Source organism: Mesoplodon mirus, assembly GCF_964341445.2.
Source record: "Mesoplodon mirus genome assembly, chromosome: 18".
In the NCBI taxonomy this organism is placed as follows: domain Eukaryota; kingdom Metazoa; phylum Chordata; class Mammalia; order Artiodactyla; family Ziphiidae; genus Mesoplodon; species Mesoplodon mirus.
In genome coordinates, this window is record NC_138994.1 from 7,678,653 (window position 1) to 7,694,417 (window position 15,765).

At 52.3% G+C, this 15,765-nt stretch overlaps 2 protein-coding genes across 2 annotated transcripts in view; one reads left to right on the forward strand and one right to left on the reverse strand.

Annotated features, from left to right (window-relative positions):
* Window positions 1-2,666: 2,666 nt before the first annotated feature.
* HIGD1B (HIG1 hypoxia inducible domain family member 1B) lies at window positions 2,667-5,738 on the forward strand (the record flags this gene model as incomplete). Its single annotated transcript, XM_082605444.1, is given in 6 exon segments — window positions 2,667-2,735; window positions 3,312-3,444; window positions 4,068-4,093; window positions 4,096-4,204; window positions 4,834-4,940; window positions 5,259-5,738. Coding segments are annotated over 6 exon segments (924 nt in total).
* The window catches only part of EFTUD2 (elongation factor Tu GTP binding domain containing 2), a 33,474-nt gene continuing 23,376 nt past the window's right edge, over window positions 5,668-15,765 (reverse strand). Inside the window, exons 14-28 of the mRNA XM_082605088.1 lie at window positions 15,454-15,589; window positions 14,116-14,243; window positions 12,791-12,984; window positions 11,726-11,837; window positions 11,176-11,316; window positions 10,423-10,524; window positions 9,371-9,453; window positions 8,747-8,833; window positions 8,395-8,521; window positions 8,102-8,189; window positions 7,361-7,479; window positions 7,128-7,222; window positions 6,513-6,666; window positions 6,225-6,332; window positions 5,668-5,893 (exon numbers count right to left, since the gene is read on the reverse strand). Coding sequence (XP_082461214.1) covers window positions 5,798-5,893; window positions 6,225-6,332; window positions 6,513-6,666; window positions 7,128-7,222; window positions 7,361-7,479; window positions 8,102-8,189; window positions 8,395-8,521; window positions 8,747-8,833; window positions 9,371-9,453; window positions 10,423-10,524; window positions 11,176-11,316; window positions 11,726-11,837; window positions 12,791-12,984; window positions 14,116-14,243; window positions 15,454-15,589 — 1,770 coding nt within the window. The 3' untranslated portion in view covers window positions 5,668-5,797. The remainder of the gene's footprint in view (window positions 5,894-6,224; window positions 6,333-6,512; window positions 6,667-7,127; window positions 7,223-7,360; window positions 7,480-8,101; window positions 8,190-8,394; window positions 8,522-8,746; window positions 8,834-9,370; window positions 9,454-10,422; window positions 10,525-11,175; window positions 11,317-11,725; window positions 11,838-12,790; window positions 12,985-14,115; window positions 14,244-15,453; window positions 15,590-15,765) is intronic.

A 15,765-nucleotide genomic window follows, 5' to 3' on the forward strand; every position in this document is an offset into this window, starting at 1 on the left:
ACAAGCCTGAAGCTTCCAGTTAGGGCAGGGAAGCCCCTCCAACAAGGAGGAGGTGGGATTGGAGAGGGATGAGAGTGTGCTGAATTCAGGACCACCCAGAACATGGGAACCTTCCCATCTGTTGTCAGGGGCTTTCCACTTCTCCCCCAGCCTGTTACCCATCCCTGCCACTTGCTCATTCTGGAGGAAGAGAAGCAGGCAGTGTGCAGGGGAATTCTAACAATCATCTTATTTAACCCTTACAACGATCCTATAGGTAGATGCTACCTCCATTTTACAGATGATGACACACGCTCAAAAGAGGTTGAGTGGCATAAGACCAAGTATTCAGAGAGTGGTTGGTCAAGCAGCTGACCCCACGTCTGACTCTGGCCTGCACTCCGGATCCATTAAGTCTGCTGCATCATTCAATTAGACCCCTCTAATAGAATTTCTATTAGTGTGACCTGATCTGGGAGAGGTTTATTAAGCAAATTACTAATGTAGAAAGGCTTAAATCAAAGTAATTATTAAAGACTTGGCATATTAAACAAAAATGTTATCATAATTTTATCTGTTTACTAAAACAGGACTCTACAGAAATCTGGTCCTTGAAGTTTTAATTACTGTGTGTTCTCAGAGGTTCTTTTTTTTTTGTGTGGTACGCGGGCCTCTCACTGTTGTGGCCTCTCCCGTTGCGGAGCACAGGCTCCGGACGCGCAGGCTCAGCGGCCATGGCTCACGGGCCCAGCCGCTCCGCGGCATGTGGGATCCTCCCGGACCGGGGCACGAACCCGCGTCCCCTGCATCGGCAGGCGGACTCTCAGCCACTGCGCCACCAGGGAAGCCCAAGCCTCAGTTTTTCATCTTTGAAATAGGAATAAAAATAATAGTACCTACCACATACCTAATAGAATAACAGTTGTGAGGATTAAATAAAATAACCTACTTAAAGCAATTAGCACATTTCTAGGCTCACAGGTGCTCAGAAGGTCATAGCAACTATTATTTTCTTGGTTCTGGGCTGAGATGCTGTGGGAGCATCGACATCATCTCAACGGGGAGAAGTTGAACTTCGCTCTCCATTTTCTAAAGGGTTTGGAGTTGATCCTGATTCTTGCACTGTCTCATCCAGACATTTCCATCCTCCCACTTGTGGCCTAGAGCATTGATCTCTGGGGAATTCAGGCCACTGCTGGGACCGGGAGAGGCAGCACAGGAGTGTGTGTGAATGACTGGGAGGAGAGTTCCCATGGACGCTGGGGATATGCGGAGGCCCTGGGGAGATGCTGTGACCCTGGGTCTCTCCCTGAAGCAGTGAGGGCTAGGGAGAGAAAAGAGAGACGTCAGCTGTTGGACACATTTCCAGTGCTGAAAAGCCCCTTTAGGACAGACACACGGGCTAGGAGAGGAACAAAGGCATGGGATGGAGTGGGACTCTCCACAGTGCATCCGATCTTTCTCCATTTCTTAGCAAGAAGCTACTTTGGAGCCAGCCAGACCTAGGTTCAGATCGTGACACTGCCATTTACTAGCTGTGTACTTGTGGATAATTCATTTAGCCTCTCCGAAGCTCAGTTCCTGGTCTATGAACAAGCTGCTACTTACTGTGTAGAATAGTGGAAAGGTCTGAAATATAAATACTTGAAATAGAATAGGTGCTAATGCTGGTCGTTGTCATCTCTGTATCCTGAGTGAGCATCACCCCACAGGCAGTATGAAGGGGTCTGGAGGTGTGAGGAAAGTCCCAGTTGTTTCAAACTCCTGGACAAATCTCTTTGGCCCAGAAAACATCCTTGGAAGGATCAAGACCAAGACCAGACAGCCCGTCTCTCACAATTAAGGCACAATTAAGGCAGTACAACTTGTGGGAGAGCCCAGGATCTCTACCCATCCTTGCCTCTATATTCCCATCTCAGTTCTCTAAATCAAGTCCGTCTCTGATCCAGCCACTTACGTCCAGAGGAATGAAAAGACCGAATTGAGGTAAGGGCTCCCCTCCATCCGATCTTTCATTACTTTCCAGTGCTTGGAGCTCCAGCCTGGAACTCAGCAGATCGGGGGTTAAGACTGATGCCCTGTCCTATCTCCTCCCCTCTCCATTCCTGACTTCAGAGTCTCCATAAAGCCGGACACTGCTTCCCTGACCCCATAGTGGCAGCTCCGTCATCAGCTCTTGGCCGATTCAAAACAGCAGACGCTGAGCCCTGGCGGGGCTGCTCGCACTCCACTTTCTAGACGTCTCCTAGGGTAAGCACCGGCGTGCTGAGGGCCTGTGGGGCCAGCAGTCTTTGCTCCTCCAGGAGAGGAGAGGCAACTAGGAATAGAAGTCACCTCAAGCAGGGACTTTGTCTCGTGGTTAGACTTAGAAGCCACCCGGCAGGCAGAACCCCTGGTCTAAGGACCAGGACTCTGGGACTCCATCTAGTTTTTGATCAGAGCAGACATTTACAGGGTTAGCAAGTAGAGCCATAGGGGTTTCAGCGCAGGGATAAGGCAGGGGGTTGGTACCTGCAAAGAACCTGTCAAGAGATGGACTTAGAGACAGGGGAACAGCTCAGAGACCAGAATTTGTTCCATTGGCCTTAACATCCAAAATCTACACAAAATTATACACAGATCCATGCTTAATCGTTTCAATCTCTGGCTCTGGTGATTCGGTGACCAGTACTGTAACACTGTCTGGGATGGCTCTGGCTGCCTGGGGCCAGATCTTCCTCTGCAGCTCCATCAGGGACAGCCATCACAGACTCAAGGTCAGTGGGGGACCCAAGGTTAAAGGCCTGTTCCTCCCACCCTCATCTGTGGATTTTTCCAGCTGCTTTTCTTGGCCCAAGGATCACACCCATAGGGACACAGATGATAGAGGGGGAGGCAGAGAAAACAGTGAAGCTGGAATGATCTGGGCAAGAGGCAGATGTTGGGAGGAAGAGACGGAGAAATGGCTCCAGCCATCTGAGACAGGACACCCAGGACATTTTTTTTTTTTTTTTTTTTTTTTTTTTTTTGCGGTACGCGGGCCTCTCACTGTTGTGGCCTCTCCCATTGTGGAGCACAGGCTCCGGACGCACAGGCTCAGCGGCCATGGCTCACGGACCCAGCCACTCCGCGGCATGTGGGATCTTCCCGGACCGGGGCACAAACCCGTGTCCCCTGCATCGGCAGGTGGACTCTCAACCACTGCGCCACCAGGGAAGCCCCCAGGACATCTTTTAAGTAGTGTCTATGTTGGGCATGGTAAGAGAGGTCTCAGCAGTCCACTTCTTCCTTCCCACCCTTGACTGGGAATTGGAGTTCTTCCTGCCTCCTTCTAGGACTGGTTTGAAGCCTAGGAGCCCCAGCTCCTAGCATCTGGGGGCAGGATCACGTCTGCTAACAAAGGCTGGTGGGCATCACCTCAGGGTGAGGACAGCGTGTCTGAGAAGTTCCTGAGGAAGACCAGGGAGTCTCTGCTGGTGCCTATAGGTGAGTGGGAGATGAAGGAATGGGGGGCGAGGAGGGGGCCTTCTCTCAGAGAACATGTCTCCTAGTCCTTTCAAAGAATGAAGCACAGAACTCAAGTGGTCCTACCCATCGAATAATCAACAGCTAGAAGAGAAGTGAACCAACAACAAAGGTGCCGAGGAACTAAGGGACACAACCTGACAATGAAACGAAGGAGTCTGGATGGCTGGATGGCTGGAGGTGGCAGCCAACCAAGCGCATGGGATACTGACACCAGCGTCAGGATGGGCAGGAGCAGTTTGGGGTCCCCCAGGGCTCCCTTCCCCTGGCCCTGGGAGGTTAGAACAGCTGTGGGGGCTGGCAGCAGTTGGAGAAGAGCTAAGCGGGGCGGAAGAGTCATGATGATGGGCTACTTGTACAGGGAGGAGGGGAGTCATTGGAGGGAAGCACTTCATAAATATTTTGAGAAGAAGCAACTCAATGTTCTAATGATAGCCTCTCCTCACCCCACTGCCAGCCCCAAAGCAGCAGCAGGAAGGCAGCTGATTATCCAGATGCCCAGCCTGCCTAGTGAGGTGTCTCTCACCAGGAGAGCGAGGTACTTGGTGACTGAGGTCCAAGGGGTCAGTTCTCTGCCTACATAGGCTTAGGAGGCTGCGTGGTGCTGGCAGCATATACAGGATTTACCGGCTGAAGCGTCGTGGTTCCACCAAGATGTCCACACACCTGATTCACACCCGAGTGGCAGCCCAGGCCTGTGCTGTGGGTGTGATCGTGCTGGGTCAGTAGCTGGTGGGGTCACGGGAGAATGAGGGCAAAACTGATTAGGCAAAATCTGGCTGTGAGTCCTGACAGTTAAGGGACCATGAGTTCAGTCCCTGTTCCCTATACCAGGCTCCACAGCAAGTCCTTGGTGAGGCCCCCATGCCGAGATAGTTTCAGGGTTCCCTGTTTAATTTCCTTTGTTCCAGGGGAAGATGCACAGTCTGTTTCGTGAGTTTGTCCTAGAAATGAGAAAAACCAACGCAGCAGAACCCATGCTGAATTTCTTTTCCTCTGGATCAAAAGGCAGCTACTTACTAGCTGTGCGACAGTGGACAACTCTGTTTCCCCACGTGCGACATGATGACAACCACCCCAGCTTGCCTCCCTCATGTACTGCCGTGAGGTTTCTCAGACAGATAATATACATTAAAGTACTTTGTCAAGTGTTAAATGGGATGTTTCCCCAGGCTGTGCGGCCAGGTGTTTGCAGCAGCTGTGGTGACCTAGGGCGGAAAGATAAGCAACAAAGCTGGACTCTCAAGGGGATATAGCTAGTGTTGGACCCTCAGGACTCTGGGACACCTGAGAGAGCCAGAGGATGGGTGGAGGGTGCGAAGTCATGGGGCCTTTTCCCTTCTCACACAGGTGCTGTGTACACGATGTACAGAGACTACATCAAGAGAACCGCACGGGATGCTGGGGAGAAGTGGGACTCCTGCAGGCCTGAGGCAGACCTCTTCTACCAACCCCTGGTATGCACCTAATAAAGGAGTTCGAGGCAAATCAACAGTCTCTTCTTCACGTAGACGAGAGCAGAGTAAGGGACTGGTAGTGGCTGGTAGGAGGACTTAGAGCCAAGGGCTGGAAAGCAAAGAGTTCTGGCCCCCAGCTCCAGGGCAAGGAGAATCCTCAGGGGCAGAGGAGGAGCTGTAGCCCTCTGATCCCAGAGACCCAACAACTCCCAAGCCCCCTCAGGTGCCATCCACCAGGAATGGGAGCTGGGGACAGTAAAGAGGCCTCAGTGCTCATGGGAACACCGAGTGAAGAGGCAGGCGTTCCTCCCCCCACAGGCCGCCTCCCTGGGGACCAGGCAGGAAGAAGGCTGCAGCTGGGAGCAGAGTCAGTGCAGCCTCATGGAGACAACACAGATCCAGGACCCAAGTGCCAGGATGAGCCTGTGCTGGAGGGAAGGGGGCGGAGCGGTGGGGATGAAAAGAACGGAGCAAGGCAGAGGTCAGAATGTTCTGTTCATTTATAAACCATGTCTAAGGTCAAACTTTTATACAAAAAAAAATAAAATAAAAATCCAAGTAAATCCTGAGGACAGGGCCCCGTGGGCTTCAACACTTCCGTCCCCTTCTCCTTCCCTGAGCCCAAGCTCCTCTCTGTTCTCTGGGAATGGAGCCAGGCAGAGGCCACAGGAGGAACCAGGAAGCCAAATGCTCCTCCGTCTGGGTTGGAGGCTTGGAGGCTCTGGGCTTGTTAAGGGCGGCCACAGCAGTCCCAGACACGCTCTGACAGCACGGAGTCCGAGTCCCACCAGGTCCTAGCTTCAAAGTCCAGGATGCAGCCCCGCGCAGGCAGCAGGAGCCGCCAGGTGTCCGGGCGCTCACATGGGGTAATTGAGCACAACATCCTGCTTGGCGAGCTCCAGCAACATAGGATCATCGAAGAACTTGCTGATGCTGACGTCTTCACTCAGGCCCTGCAGAGTGGGGCAAATGCAAGGATGAGCCCTGCGTGACCGAGCTGTGCCTGAGTGCGGGGAGCGGGTGGGGGCCAAGTGTCGGCTGAGCTGCTTCGGGAGCCCTGCCTTCAGGGTACTGTCCCAGGGCAGGGGAAGGCGCTCCCTTCCCAGGCACGCGGCCCCGGGTCTGGTTGCCTGAAGCCTATACAGATCGTGACTCTCCACGCTGTGCTGTGAAATGCTTTCAGTTTTTGGGAGAAGGGTCCAAAAGCAAGAAATGAAGGGAGATCCAACTCCTGGCAAGACCCTTGGGGGTGGAGGGATGGCTGTGGGTCTGAGGGACATGTACCTTCCTACGACGGGTTTTGATCATGAATTCTCGGGCCAGGTGGGGCGCTGGCTGCGGCTCCAAGGGACGGATGACAATGCTCTTGTCCAGAGGATCACCGGGTACAATCTGAAAGGCAAAGTGGTTTCATCAGATGGTCCAGGCCGACCTGCCAGAGCATCCGGCCTAGAAGCAGGGCCCTTCTCTAGGATGCTGGTGATCCCCCTTGGGGCCTGGAGAGGAACAGGTCAGAGGGGATGGCCTTGCAGAGGTGGGGACCACAGCGGCCAGCCTGCGTTGTTTTCTTACCTGCCAATGGTGGAAGACAGACAAGGAAAAGGCCTGCCCCTGCGTGTGAGTCCGCAGATCGGTCTCAAAGCCAAAAGAGTCGATGGCGGGGATGAAAGCTTTGATGGTGTAGAGAGGGGAGCCTGGGATGGGTGCATCCTGAGTCACATGCCCCCTGAGACAGAAAAACAAAGGCTGAGTCCCTAGTCCTGAAGAGGCCAAAAGCAGAGAAGTAGTGTACCCCCAAATGTTGACCATCAAAGAAAGGATAACCACAAGTGCGCTACAGAGGGCAGAAACGGCTCTTGGCATAGTTCCCTGTGGAAGTCAAAGGGGCAGCAACCTCTGGGCAACAGTGCAACATTGACGAGACAAGGACCTGTAGACATTCCCACCACTGACACACCCCAGGAATACCTGCCCCAGGAGCTCTCTGAGGGGGGAGCCCAAGGAGAAATCTCAAATTATAATCTGTGGTAAGGCTGGGGATTGCCTCATTCCTTTCCTACTTCCTTCTAAAAACCTTGGTTTCAGGAGTGGGCAGTGTGAGGTCCAGTCCCTCCCCCTCCACAGCGAGGTTCCCTCTTGCTGGGCTTGTGCTCGCTGCCCCCTCCCTTACGTGCCTGGGCGGCTCACCTGCGCCTGGCCAGGACAGTATAAACAGCAGAAACACAATCTGCGGGGGCCTGGACCTCTACGAAGTAGTAGGGCTCCATCAGACGAGGGGTGGCCTGCAAGAGAGCCAGGAGGAAGGGTTCCTCAGCTTGGGGAAGGCTGAGGGCCGAGAACCCGGGTAAAGGGAAGGCTGGGGGACAGCGGCCTCGAGGCCCCACTTGATGCCCTGCGGCAGGACAGCCCTGCTCGCTCACCATGAGGAAGGCCGAGTAGACGACTCTTCTGGCCGTGGGGATGATCTGGCCCCCGCCCCGGTGCAGGGGCTCCTGGGCAACCACCGCATCCAGGATCTTAAACTTGACATTTCGAATCACTGGAAAGGAGAAAGGGGAGCTGACTGCTGAGTGGCTCTGGTGCTAGTCAAGGGCGCACGGGCAGGGCAGCCAGGAGCCGCCTGCAGCACTGCGGCTGTCTTGCAGCCGTGAAAGACGTGGTACAGAATCAGCCTGCAGATGCGCGTTCTAATAGCATGTGCGGAGGTGTGAAGGTAAGCATATGTTCTCAGTGTTGGTTTCAGGCCACGTTCAGACAGCATAAAGTGTCCCTAGAAGTTTATGTGTTTCTTTTCCAGATATTTAATTATTTGGGGGATGTAGAATACGTTCCAGGAATTGCACATTTGTCCCTACTAAGTTCAGTCCTGGTCTATAAACCACTCCAATCCCATCCCCCGGATACCCTTCCTGAAACACATTCCAGAAATGAGGAGCAAATGTCAATCTAGACGTGACTTCCATTTCTAAGATGTACCAAGCAGTAGCACCAGGATTGGGAAGGAGAAGGGAGGAAGCTGGCCCAGGACATGGGGAGGCCCTGTGGGCCCCAAGCTGCTGCTTCTGCCGGGTCCGAAAGATGAGCCCACCCCACCTCATACACCCAGATGCAAGGACCCTAGAGGCCTGGGGCAGCGAAGGCAGAGGCGCTGGTGGACTTACACTCATCACACAGGGGCCCCTCCCTGGTTCCCCACTGGAAACCTTGAACGATGCTGTCCTTCACCGAGCCGAGAAGAGCCTTGTCCACCTGCACAAAACATGAGGGCCCCTTAGCAGTGGCCCTGGCAACAGCCGAAGAGTTTAGAGGGAGAAGGAGGTAGGTACACCAGTGAAAGGGTACTCTTCTTCACCAGAAGATACAAAATACTTTCGGGAAAAATGAGAACACTCTGTAGTTTCTTCCACTCAAGAACTAAGAGAAGGCCACAGGGCTTCCACTAGTTCTTCTGTACCTCAGAGGGCAGGGTATCATCCACCAGGATGTTGGGGCCGGTGGCATCGGGGCCAAAAGCCCAGATGGAACGGGCAGCCAGCAGATCCCAATCGTACTTGGTCTGGAAGAACTCTCCCAGCTTCTTTCTGGGGGAGGACGAGAAAATGGTCATGTCAGACAGTTCTGTGATTGCCGGTTCCTGAGGCCACAGATCCTGCTTTTCTGGATGACAGTCGCCTCAGCCTACCTACACTGTGCCAGGACCATAGCGAGAAGGGGGAGACAAAATCGATTCCTAGAGGGAGGGATGTGTCGTGCTAGAGACTCATCAGGTAAGCTGTCCGGCCCTGGAATCAGAGCCACGTTCTCACCTGTTCCACGTGATCTGGACCACCTCGTTCTCTATGTCCTCAGCGAGGCCCTTCTCAAGAGGCTCAGCAATCATGGTGATCTTGTTCCTAGTCGGAAAGGAAATGGGTAAGGAGGAGGGTCAGCAGGTTGACCCTCTCATCAGAAAGGAAGCGGGTTCTGAGCAGGGTCAGAAGGGCTGTTCCTAAGAACGGGTGACAAAGGAAAGAGCTAAGGCAGCGACATCAGTGAAGGCCACAGGAGCAGAATAGAGCAAAAAGGGCTCATCTTCTTACATGTGAATCTATCACTTTAAAAAAGTAAGATTTGGGGCATTTTTTAAAAAAGCTTTAAACAGTATTAGTTATTAAACAGTGAAACAGTAGAGTTGCTGCTAGGGAAAATTTTAAGATGGTCATATTATACAGAGAGAAAAAGTGGCAATTACGAAACCACTGGGAGTAACTAAGGCAAAGAATTCCACAGCATCGTGTCCAAAGGCATAATGAGAGGGCTGGGGTAAAACTCAAGTATCCTAAGCACCCTCATCCCAAGACTTAGGGGCCTCGATTTGTGATTGGGGTAGAGTTGGGGGCAGGGGAAAGCCACCCCTGTGAGTCCCAGGGTCACTATGACCCCCAGCTTACTTCTTATTGGGAGTTTCAGCAAAGCACTTGAGGGAGGATGTTTCCACGACTGTCTCACAAAACGTGACAACGGGGTCAGCCACCTGAGACACAAAATAAACTGTTAGGCAAGGTCTAACTGTTGGGAGGACAACCTTCTACCAAAGGGGACTCCAAGGTTCCCCTGACGCTACCTCTGCGAGAACCCCTGTCTTAATCAGTGTTAGCGACAAGTACCATAGCAGGCTGAGGCTAAAAGTCTGCACCTACACTAAGCAGCCTGGAAAACTTAGTGTAGCGCACCATTTATGTTCCTGAGCCAAGAGTAAGTGGAGATCGGTTTAGGGCCTAAATTATGGTCTCCCAAGGTATCTTTCAACATCCATAGAGCCATCCCACCAGCATCCACTGAACACCGTGGGTCTGTCAGAGCTCTGCCTTGACAGACTGACTGGCGAGCGCCCGTTCCATCCTCAACCCACGACCTCGGGGCAGCACAGCTCCTCCCGGAAGCCCCCACACGGCCTACTCCCAGAAAAACGCAGCGTCTTCTACAGCACCAGCCCTGGGCTAAGAGGGGCACTTGAGGGCACTCACTCCCACGACCACCACCCATGGCCCTGGAGAAAATGTGTGTGTCCACTGAGACCAAGGCTGTGCGACGGGCAGTTTAACTGAGGGGCTACATTAAGACCTCACCACGAGTCCAGAAGAGCCAGTCCCCACGCTCTCCTCGAAACCATCCACTCTGAGCCCTCATCACCACAGATAGCTTAGCTGTGCAACCATTTTCTTAACAAAAGATCAAGAATAACTTTGGCTTGGGAGCCTTGACTCTGAACGTTTGACACTGAGAATAACCCCCACCGAAGGAGGCAAACTGGATTTCCAGTCCTTCCCACACAGGGAGCAACAGGTCATGCTTTTCCCACACAGATCTCCTCCCCTGGACCACCCTTCTCCCCTTGGGCCTTCCTGGGGACTCAAGGGTTTGGCTGCTTGTAAAATCAGCCTGGAGCTGTGAGCCAAGCTCCTGGCCAAGCAGGCGCCAAAGAAAGGAGAGGCTGCTTTACCTTGATGTCTATCTCCGAGTACATCTTCCGCAAATCGTGCATCACACAGTCCAGGTAGAGCTCCCCAGTACCCAGGATCACGTGCTCACCAGATTCTTCCACCTGAAACACAGCGACGCTGGTGGTCACAGCCTGGACTCTCTTGGGGCAGCAACAGCAGACAGACAGCACCAAGGCTAGAACCCAGGAGGAGGTGCCCAAGTCCACTATGAGGAGAGCCACTGGTCGGCGCTGGTTCCAGCCTCTCCAGGAAGGGTCAGTGGGGAGCAGCGACCTATGAGTCAGTCCTCGAGACACCTGGACCACTGAGCACAGTGCTACTGAGTGTGAGGTCACGGACTGAATTAACATCTTAGCCATTTAGGGAAAACCCTGCTCTGTCTGTGGATATAAGGTGACCCTGTAGCCCTGGCCAACTCCTCAGAAAGCTATGCTGGCAGGCTCAGAGTGACTCACCTTTCCCTGTGTGTTTTCTGGAAAATCAATTCAAAGTGTACTTTCCAGGAATCACCTTTCCTATCTAAAGACGCTTGTGTAAGATGCACACACACGTGCATACAGGCCCATACACACAAACAGGGGTCTTGTGCTGCCTTCAAATGACAATTAACAGACAGGGACCAGTCCCTGATGTAGGCTGCCGGAAGCAGCAGGTCAGAGCCACCCGATGGACACGAAGCAGAGTGCGGCACAAGCAAAGACCCCTCAGCCTGGGCACACAGGGCTCGGCAGCGACTGCGGCCTTGGGCCTACCTTGGTGGTGAGGGACGGATAGCTCTTGTTGACCTTGCGGAGGCCGTCCAGCATCTTGGGCAGCTCAGAGGGGTTGACTGGCTCCACAGCAATCTTGATAACAGATGTGGTGTTGAACTTCAAGGGCCGGAAAATCTGAGCCTGAGACCCAAGACGCAGAGCAGTGAGGACACCTGGCCTGAGCAGGCACAGACAGTGCAGAGGTCAGGGAGAAGCTGACGACCTGCTGGGGAGCGGACTATCCCCCCACCTGGAGCCAGGGCGCTGCTTGGAGGCAACCTGAAGGGCCATTTATTCCCACATATGTTGGCAGAACAAAAAGAGGAGGGAAAGAATAAAAGGATCCCTTCTAGTTCCTAGCATTCAGAACAAGGAGAGTCCAGCAGGGTCAGATCTGGAAGGCTGGGCCCATGCTAAGGCCTGGCAGCAGGAAGCAGCAGTGACGCCGGGTTCAACCCCTGCGTGTTCTGCTGCTTGGTGCTCACGTGTGCTGCGGCTCCTCGTGACCCTCTAGCTTAAGCCAATCTAGTTGCCTCTTCCAAAACTCTACCTCCTCGTTGCCTCGGGGTTCAGTTATGGTCGCGGTCTTCACAATTGGTTGGTCGACACCTTCAATCAGAACCCAGTTGCCAGCAGGAACACGGTTCACTTCAATGTGGTACCTGGAGCAGCATCCAGTAAGCAGCAATGGAACTTGGGCAGAGTATTCCAGAGTACTTATTCATTCCATAAAAATTTACTGAGCACCTGCTCTGTGCCAGGCACTGAGCCAGGAGCAGGGTGAGCAAAACAGATACTCTAGCAGGGGAGGGATGCAATCAATCAGTCATATAGCCACACATATATGTGGTTACAAACTGATGCATGCCATGAAAGAAAAATGCAAGGTATAACATGAGGACAAAACAGGCAAATCTAATTCCAGTTAGATGTTGATAGTAAGCAAACCACTGCCCAAGGGGTAGAATGTAAGGAGATGCCAAAAGCACCAAAGAAGATACTGCAACTCTCCTAGCTCTTTAATTTTCTTCTGGCTTCTAGAGAATGGGGTGAATTTGGAGGGAAAAGGGGCTATTGGCAAGGTGCAGCAGCCACCCTAGGAACGGACAGCCTCGGTTCGGCTTTCTACCTAAAACGCCAAACTGATGAACTGACAAGCAGCCCAGACACGCAAGCGAAGTTTAATTCTGCAGACTGGGATGCTACAAGGGATCCAGCAAAGTCTTTATCTTAGTCAAAAAATAGTCAGTGGAGTTTGGGAAATAATTTCTTTGGGAAGAAACATAAAGGTTATGATTTAAAGAACACAGAAGAGGAAGACAAGATTAAAATGAATGAACATGGAAATCCCGCTACAAGAGTTTATACAAACCATCCAAAAGGCAAAGGCAGGGCTCTTGGCATTATCCCAACAGTAGCTGCCTTGTGAGCCTAGCAACCTTGGATAGTAAGAACCAGAAGTCAACAGATCTGCTGAAGGAGTGTCCATCTTACCCCCATCACAGGGGGGCCAGGCAGCTACTGTGTTTCCAAGGAGGACCACCCCTTTCAGCTCACTGGGGCAGTTCCACTGCAGAGGCCCAGGCATGCCCCTAGGGGCCCTGGTTGGCAGTACCTGGCCACGGAGATCCAAAGGCGGCCCACGGTGCATATCTGGGAGTCTTCCTCATCCTCCAGGGTGTAGTTCTCCCCCAGTACCTTCACAGGCTGCCCAGCATGGATGGTGCCACTTAGCACTCGGCCAAAGGCATGAAACTGAACTCCATCATCTGTGCTGTACATCTTGGTAGTATGGCACATCAGGGGACCCTGGAGGTGGCGACAGAGTGCAGCCTCAACCACACAGACTCTGTGGGTAAGCACCACTGTCTCCACCTTCCTTGTTAGCAATGACGTGAGCTCCACGAGAAGGCAGCCCAGACCGAGAAGAAGATATGGCAATCTCCTGGGAAAATTCCAACCAAGGCCCACCCCCTGCTTAGTTAATAGATGTCACAGGCATAGCAAAAAAAACCTTCCTTTTTCTTGGGGGGGATGAGGGCACTGGGAAAGAGAAGCAGGTTTAGGATGGTAGAATGGCACTTTTAACTTGCAAGATTATTAAGACTAACTTGCCCCAAATTTCCTCCAAAGAAGTAACTCACAATTCTCGACTGGCTGTAACGTTTATGCCAAGAAACTAGATTGCCTAAGGAATGACTGGGAAAGATTTTTTTTAAAAGCCAGGACTGGGACTTCCCTGGCGGTCCAGTGGTTAAGACTCCGCACTTCCACTTCAGGGGGCACGGGTTCGATCCCTGGTCAGGGAACTAAGATCCCGCGTGCTGTGCGGCAATCAATCAATCAATCAAAAATTAAAAGCCACGGGCTTCCCTGGCGGCGCAGTGGTTGAGAGTCTGCCTGCCGATGCAGGGGACACGGGTTCGTGCCCCGGTCTGGGAAGATCCCACATGCCGCGGAGCGGCTGGGCCCGTGAGCCATGGCCGCTGGGCCTGCGCGTCCGGAGCCTGTGCTCCGCAACGGGAGAGGCCACAGCAGTGAGAGGCCCGCGTACCGCAAAAAAAAAAAAAAAAAAAAATTAAAAGCCAGGACTGACAAGATTAGTTATCATTCGTTGAATCTTTACTACCTGTTAGGCACCATGCTAAACACAACCGTGACACTTGCTTAATCTTACTTACTTCTCATAACTACCACATACAAATTATTACCATCACTTTAGAGACCAAGACCCTTAGCCTCAGAAAGCCTAACAATGTTCTCAAGGTCACACCAGCGGTAGTGGTACCATCGGGCTTTGAATTCACGTCATTCTGACTACGCCCACTGGGAGGGCCACGGGAGGACGGAAAAGAAGGCACTGCTCCTGTGACTGGAAAACAGTACTCCCCACACAGCAGGGGACGGAAATCAGAGAACCGGGGAGCCACGTTCCCTTACATCAGGGTCACAGTCGCTCATGGCCTCGCCAAGGTCGGAATCCACACCTCCGGTGTAGGTGTGCTCTATCTTGGGCTTGGCGCCCACCTTTGGAGAGGGGATATGCTGTACACACATGTCCACAAAGCCTGTGGAGGGAGAAGAGAAAGCCATTACTCTACACTCTCATGGGGGAAGGGAGTGGGGAGTTCTGATCCACTCATGATGGTCAGAAAACTAATAGTGAGGGGACTGCTTTTCAGCTCTAAAAGCTATGGTCCTATGATTCTAGGCAGAAGTGATACCCTGTTTCCTGGGCATATGCTGCTAAAAGATTTGGAATCACACTGATGCCAGGGAAGAGCAAGCAGCAGGTCTAAGCGGTTCCTTGGAACTCAGCTGACAAAAACTTTAATGTATCTATATCGGTCCATGACCTTTTACTGAATGTAAGGACTTACTGAGCACTTACACAAAACTAAATAAGTACCCCATCTCTTCTTTCTAGATCTACTTAGAACAATCTCCGAACTCACTCTTCCCTTTGGGAAACACTGCATACGTTTCTGTTTAATAAGTTATTCTGTTTTTCTAACAGCCAATAAGCCATACAAGAGAGAACCTCCATTGGCACCTTGGGGTGCCTAGCATGTCTGCTTTTAGTTGGGATCTCCTATGTCAGATTGATGACCAGCCCAGAATGAACCATTAAAATTATGTGCTTTAGGGATTCAGATACCTAATTCCTACCAGACTCGGAATCAAGAGATTGCTGAGAGGGCCCTTAGCCATCACCTTTTCCACCTCCCTTTTTTTTACAGATGAGAAATTAGAGTGACAGAAGGATTGAGTGGCTGGCCCGGGATCACCCCATGGGACAGGGCCAGAGGAGGATTAAGACTCAAGTCTTTTCCCAACCAGTCTGGGGCTTGTTTTACTACAGTACCTGCCTTCTGCGTGACTGAAATACGAGAAAGGGAGCTTGGGGGAAAGAGAGATCGGAGTCTATAATCCATCTCCCAAGTCCCAGCCTGGGGCTTTTCCCACTATTTTACCACACCCACGAGTCTACCTTCCTGACTGCCCTCTGGCAAAAATACCAGAACCTCAGAATCTGCTTCCCCATCCCCTTTACTTGCATGCTCCTCCTGGTAGGGAAATTTAATTGCTTTTGTCTTCCCAACATAGAATTCTTGGTACCATCCTCTAAGCAAAGCAGCTAGGCAAAAACCCAGGTGCCCTGAATCCTGACCTGCAGTTTACTTAAAAGAGACTCAGATCTCCAAACACCACTGTGGGGTAAGGAAAAGGTCCCCATGATACATGTGGAGGAAATGGTGATGACGACGAGCTCCTTACCTGTGAACTCGCCAAAGAATTTTTTGCAGACCAGCCTGAGCAGGGGGCGGATGTTCAGCTTCAGCTCCTCCTTGGTCAGGTGGATGCCAAGCTCATCCAGGGTCCTCGGGAGGCTGGTGTCCACATCACCCACCACCTGTGACAGAAACAGACACCATGTCAGCTCGAATGATAGCCCCGTGTGGTGGTAGAGAGGACAAGGGGGGGCCAAAGGGCAAGAGCAAGGGTCACTGCACTGGGTTCTCTTCTACAGGGAGAGCTCTTTTTTTTTTTTTTTTTTTTTAGGGCTTCAAATGCTTGACTTTTTATTTA